Source organism: Chiloscyllium plagiosum, chromosome 8 (assembly GCF_004010195.1).
Source record: "Chiloscyllium plagiosum isolate BGI_BamShark_2017 chromosome 8, ASM401019v2, whole genome shotgun sequence".
NCBI classification, from domain to species: domain Eukaryota; kingdom Metazoa; phylum Chordata; class Chondrichthyes; order Orectolobiformes; family Hemiscylliidae; genus Chiloscyllium; species Chiloscyllium plagiosum.
In genome coordinates, this window is record NC_057717.1 from 70,474,311 (window position 1) to 70,480,713 (window position 6,403).

General features: G+C 49.3%; 1 protein-coding gene across 2 annotated transcripts in view; it reads left to right on the forward strand.

Moving 5' to 3' along the window:
• LOC122552138 (hepatocyte cell adhesion molecule-like) overlaps positions 1-6,403 on the forward strand; it is an 18,949-nt gene that overhangs the window by 10,327 nt on the left and 2,219 nt on the right. For both annotated transcript variants that reach the window (XM_043694626.1, XM_043694625.1), the window contains exon 4: positions 3,708-3,977. In XM_043694626.1, the coding sequence (XP_043550561.1) occupies positions 3,708-3,977 (270 nt within the window). The remainder of the gene's footprint in view (positions 1-3,707; positions 3,978-6,403) is intronic.

The window sequence follows — 6,403 nt, forward strand, 5'->3', positions numbered from 1 at the left end:
TAGTTCCCTCCCAAACCCTATCTGTTTTCCAGAAAGACTGTTCCCACCATAACTACCTGGTCAGGTCCACGCCATAACAAGTGACCATCCCCTCCTTGCATCCTTGCACCTTCCCCTGCCACCGCAGTAATTGTAAAACCTGCACCCACACCTCCCCCCTTACATCCACCCAAGGCCTCATAAACCTTCCACATTCATCAAAGTTTCACCTGTACTTCGAAACATGCTATTTATTGTTTCTGTTGCTCGCGATGTATTCTCCTCTACATTAGGGAGGCTGGATGCCTTCTCACAGAGTACTTTAGACAACATCTCCGGGCCACTCACACCAAGCCATTCCACCACCCAGTGGTCGAATATTTCAACTCCCACTCCTGCTCTGCTGAGGGCATGCAGGCCCTGGGCCTAGAACAAAGAATATAGAAATTCTAGAGCCTCCTCCGTCACCACTCCCTCCCACCCGACGTCTTGAAGAAGAAAGCCTTATCTTCCACCTTGACACTCATAAAACACCATGTCCATCAATATGGACTTAACCAGTTTCCTCATTTCCCTTACCTGCACTTTACCCCAGTTTCAACCTTCCAGCTCAATACCGCCCTCCTTACCTGTCCCGCTTGTCAATCCTCCTTCCCACCTATCCGCTCCACCCTCGACCCTGACCTATCACCCTTACGCACACCTCCATCCGCCTATTGCACTCTCAGCTCCTTTCCCCCCCAATCCCATCCCCCTCCCATTTATCTCTCAACCCCCGAGGCTCCCAGCATCATTCCTGATGAAGGGCTTTTGCCTGAGATGTCAAGTTTCCTGCTCCACGGATGCTGCCTGCCCTGTTAGCACACAAACTGTCATGACACATTCCATATTGTTAGCCACGGGCAGTCTCCATTAACAGTTCCCAGCCGGATCATTATCCACCCCGTTGTTTGTCCAACTGCTCTTCTCTCTCTTTAGGGACTATCCCCACCTATCGTTCATTCCTGACCTCTGACGTTCAGTTCAGAGAACAAGTGCTGTATTTTGGTAGCAACAGCGGGGAGCGATAATCCAAACCAGGTGGTACAGCTGAAAAGGAGTGCACGATGTATATGTGCATCAGTCATTCCAATTGGCAGGTCGGACGGAGAGAGAGAGAGAGAGAGAGAGAGAGAGAGAGAGCGGTAAATAAAGCAGACAGTGTCTTTGGTTTATTGTTGAGGCACTGAGGCACTGAGTACAAGAGCAGGAAGGTGATGTTGAACAAGGGAGGTGGCACGTTGGCTCAGTGGTTAGCACTGCTACCTCACAGCAGCAGGGATCCAGGTTCGATTCCAGCCCCGGGCGACTGTCTGTGTGGAGTTTGCACATTCTCCCCGTGTCTGCGTGGGTTTCCTCCCACAGGCCAAAGATGTGCACGTTAGGGTGGATTGGCCATGGGAAATTGTCCTGTCGTGTTAGATGCAATACTCAGGGAGTAAATATAGAGGAATGGGTCTGTGGGTCGGTGTGGACTTGTTGGGCCGAAGGGCCTGTTTCCATACTCTAGGGAATCGAATCTAATCTATGTACAAGACACTCATTAGTCTTCAGTTGGAGTATTGGAGTAAGAAGGACGTGTGTACGTCATTGAGAGAGAGCGCAGATCCGAGTTGCAGGAACGGTCACTGAGATGAGAGGTTTCAGTGATGAGGGTAGGTGGGAGAAACTGGAGATGTCTCCTTTAGAGAGGGAAAGGTAATGCCGTTGAAGAGATTTGAGAGAACTTTCCCCGATCATGTGTCGAAACTGCCCCTGCCCATCAAAGGGTGCAAGATGCAGGGCTACAGATCGTAAGGTGATGTACACAGGAGGTAAATGCAATGTGAGAGCGAGAAAGACTTTCAGAGCCGGGAACACATACAGATTTGATTGAGGTGCTCAATAATTAATTCGGGGTTTACAAATGAGTAGAACAACAAGGGAAAAGGATATTATTAAAAACTGGAGAGGGCTCTGGAGAGATTTCCCAGGATGTTGCCGGGAATGAGAGGGTTTGAGTTATACAGAAAGGCTGGACAGGCTGGGGCTGTTTTCCCCGGAGCGTAGGAGGCTGAGGGGTGACCTTATAGAGGTTTATAAAATCATGAGGGGGCTAAATAAAGTGAATAGCTGCTGTCTTTTCCCCTGGGGTGGGGGATTTCAAAATGAGGCAGCATATTTTTTAAGGAGGGAGGAGAGAGATTTAAGAAGGGCACGTGGGGCAACTGTTTTCCCCAGAGGGTGGTCCATGTGTGGAATGACCTTCCTGAGGAAGTGGAGGGTGTGGGGACAGTTACAACGTTTAAAAGGGATTTGGATAAGGAGATGGACAGGAAAGGGTTGGAGGGAGATGGGCCAGGAGCAGGAGGGGGAGGGGACTAGTTTAATTTGGGGATTAGGGTCACATTGGATTGGATGGGCTGAAGGGTCTGTTTCCGTGCTGTAGGACTTTGTGGCTCCCATATGTCATAAGACAATGGGACAACTCGGTACCTGGGTTCAACAGAAGTGATAAGGGTTTCGAAATGAGGTTGAGATATCTGAATATGACAAGGTGAAAGGAATCAATAATGAGGAGATGGTCAAGCACTGGTGATTAGGGGTAATGGTGTTGGAAAACTCTCAGCTTTAATGATGGTGAAGACTGTGACAGGCATATGATGAGTGGCTACCATGGAGTTGAGAGAGAGGTGGCCAGTGATGGTCCTTGGGATGTGTGGGTGTGTTGGCCATGCTAAATTGCTCATTGTGTTAGGTGCATTAGTCGGGGATAAATATAGGTTCGGGGAATGGGTCTGGGTGGGTTACTCTTCGGAGGGTCAGTGTGGACTTGTTGGGCCACAGGGCCTGTTTCTATACTGTAGGGAACCTAATATAATCTAATCCAAAACTCTGGTCGGTGTACTTTTTGGTGTTAATACAGGAAAGCAATGACAGTTATTAAGGTTATCAAACCCCGTGCAGGCCCTGTCCCTGGGAGTGTTTGATGGGAGACAGTGTAGAGGGAGCTTTACTCTGTATCTAACCCCGTGCTGTCCCTGTCCCTGGGAGTGTTTGTTGGGGGGACAGTGTAGAGAGAGCTTTACTCTATATCTAACCCCGAGCTGTCCCTGTTCCTGGGAGTGTTTGATGGTAGGACAGTGTAGAGGGAGCTTTACTCTGTATCTAACCCCGTGCTGTCCCTGTCCCTGGGAGTGTTTGTGGGGGGGACAGTGTAGAGAGAGCTTTACTCTATATCTAACCCCGTGCTGTCCCTGTCCTGGGAGTGGTTGATGTGGGACAGTGTAGAGAGAGCTTTACTCTGTATCTAATCCCGTCCTGTCCCTGTCCTGGGAGTGTTTGATGGGGTGGACAGTGTAGAGGGAGCTTTACTCTGTATCTAACCCCGTGCTGTCTCTGTCCCTGGGAGTGTTGGATGGTGGGACAGTGTAGAGAGAGCTTTACTCTATATCTAACCCATGCTGTCCCTGTCCTGGGAGTGTTTGATGGGGTGGACAGTGTAGAGGGAGCTTTACTCTGTATCTAACCCCGTGCTCTCTCTGTCCTGGGAGTGTTTAATGAGGGACATTGTAGAGGGAGCTTTACTCTGTAAGTAACTCCATGCAGTCCCTGTCCCAGGGATTGTTTGATGGGGGACTGTGTAGAGAGAGCTTTACTCCATATGTTAGCCTGTCCAATTGTAACATTTCAGTCCTTTCTGTTCCCAGAGCGCATTGCAGGGGTCACGGTCACCATGACCCCCAACGTTACCAACTCCATGCGGAACGTAACTCTCAGTTGCTCTGTGGAAGGTGGCACACGACCGGAATTCTCCTGGACTAAGGACTGGAAGAACATCACGGAGACGGAGAGATTGTCCATTGGGAATTCTGGACAGACTCTTGAGCTGTACATGCTCAGTGCGGAGGACTGTGGGATCTACACCTGCCTGGTCACCAATCAACTGAACAGCCAGACGCAAAGTCTGAGCCTATTAGGTGGCGTTGCGTTGCTACCTTAATGTCATTCATCAAACTTTGCGCGCTCTGGTTGGGTGTTGCCTCCTGTTAGATAGGATCCTATAAGTGGACAGCACTTTACTAAACAATCACGTGTGCTACAATTTCAGATCCAACCAGAAAGAGCTGGAGCAACTCTGGGCCGCAGGAATGGGGCTGGGCTTTTGTGTTCAGTTCAGAAACGCGAGATGGTTATGGGTATAGTTTTGCGACCTGAATGCAGGGAGAGGAAGTCGGAGCAGGGTTAGGGAAAGGCTAAGGCAGATTGGAGATTGCAAATCGCGGAGCGCTAAACATAACAGGAGAGTGAATAGCTATGAGAGAGTGCAAGGTACAGATCGAGAGAAGACTTCAGTGGCAGAGAAAGGATGAAATCGAACTGAAAGCAAGGTTTTCAGGATGGAATACTGCGGGTTTATTAGAGGGGCACTGGGAGAATGGTCAAAATGGTGGGTATGAAGTCAGTGAGACGTCTTTTCAATTCACTCAAGGGGCTGATGGCATCACTGCTGGGTCAACATTTATCAGCCCCTTGTCCCTAGTTGCCCCCCCTTGGGAAGGTGGGGGGTGAGCTGCCTCCTTGACCCGCTGCAGTCCATGCGCTGTAGGGTAGGCCCACAATGTCCCTGAGGGAGGGAATCCCAGGATTCTGACCCAGGAAGGAACGGCCGATACATTTCCAAGTCGGGAGGGTGAGGGGCTCAGAGTGGAACTTGCAGGGGGGTGGTGTTCCCATGTACCTTGTCATAGAATCAAAGAGTCTTAGAGTCTTCAGTCCAAATCATCCATGCCGACCAGATATCTTAACCCAATCTAGTCCCATTTGCCAGCACTTGGCCCATATCCCTCCAAACCCTTCCTATTCATGTCCTCATCCAGGTACCTCTTAAATGTTGCAATTGTACCAGCCTCCACCACATCCTCTGGCAGCTCATTCCATACACGTACCACCCTCTGAGTGAAAACGTTGCCCCTCAGGTCCCTTTTAAATTATTCCCCTCTCACCCTAAACTTATGTTCCCTACTTCTGAGGAAGAGTCACTCCAAAATGTTAACTCTGGCTTCTCTCCACAAATGCGGCCAGATCTACTGAGATTTTCCAACAATTTCTGTTTTTACCTCTAACTTGAGACTCCCCCGCCCCATGGAAACGACCTTATCTATTAATCTTATCAATGCACCTCATGATTTTATAAACCTCTATAAGGTCACCCCTCAGCCTCCGACGCTCCAGGGAAATCAGCCCCAGCCTGTTCAGTCTCTCCAACCCTGGCATCATCCTTGTAAATCTTTTCTGAACCCTTTCAAGTTTCATAACATCCTTCCTGTAGCCAGAATTGAAACCAGAATTGAACGCAACATTCCAAACGTGGTCTAACCAATTTCTGCAACATGGCCTCCCAACTCCTGTACTCAATACTCTGACCAATAAAGGAAAGCATACCAAACGCTGCCTTCACTATCCTATCTACCTGTGACTCCACTTTCAAGGAGCTATGAACCTGCACTCCAAGGTCTCGTTGCTCAGCAACACTCCCCAGGACCTTACCGTTAGGTCCCGGCACGATGTGAATGTAACTTATCACTTGTCAGTCGTATCTTCAGACCTCAACTGCACGTTGCCCTTAATTTTGATCTATTTTGATCACCTTGCTGGTTGAGGAGATATCTGTTATACTTTGTAAATATTGATTGACTTAGCCTCCATTGCTCTCTTCCGAAAGGACCAGTACCGCATCCTTTTGATAAACGCTCTCCCCCTGCCCGATTTAAATGGGCGTAATCTTCCTTTTTTAAAGTGTGTCATCTTGTCCCCTCAAGATCCTAAACCCCCTCGTGTTTTTTGGCTATGTGTCCAGCCTGTCCAACCTTTCCTGGCAAGATAACCTGCAACTCCGACCAGACCCCAGGAATCTGTTGAGCCAGTATTTGCCGAACCGCTTTCCAATGCGGTTGGATGTTGGGAGGATGAAATGTTTGTACAGGGTCTCAGAAACAGGGATCAAACCCACCCTGGACAGCTGCATCGAGGCAGATCGATTCTAATGGCCATGCAGCTCCTTTGCTGCACCTTTCAGTCCTGGAGATGTGTGTGTGTGTGTGTGTGTGTGAGAGTGAGGGTGTGTGCGTGTGTGTGTGTCTGTGTGTGAGTGTGTGTGTCTGTGTGTGTCTGTGTCTGTGTGTGTGTGTCTGTGTGAGTGTGTGTCTGTCTGTGTGTGTGTGTCTGTGTGTGAGTGTGTGTGTCTGTGTGTGTGTCCGTGTGAGTGTGTGTGTGCGTGTGTGTGTGTGAGTGTGTGTGGCTGTGTGAGTGTGTGTCTGTCTGTGTGTGTGTGTGTGTCTGTGTGAGTGTGTGTGTGAGTGTGTGTATGAGTGTGTGTGTGTGAGTGTGTGTGTGTGTGTCTGTG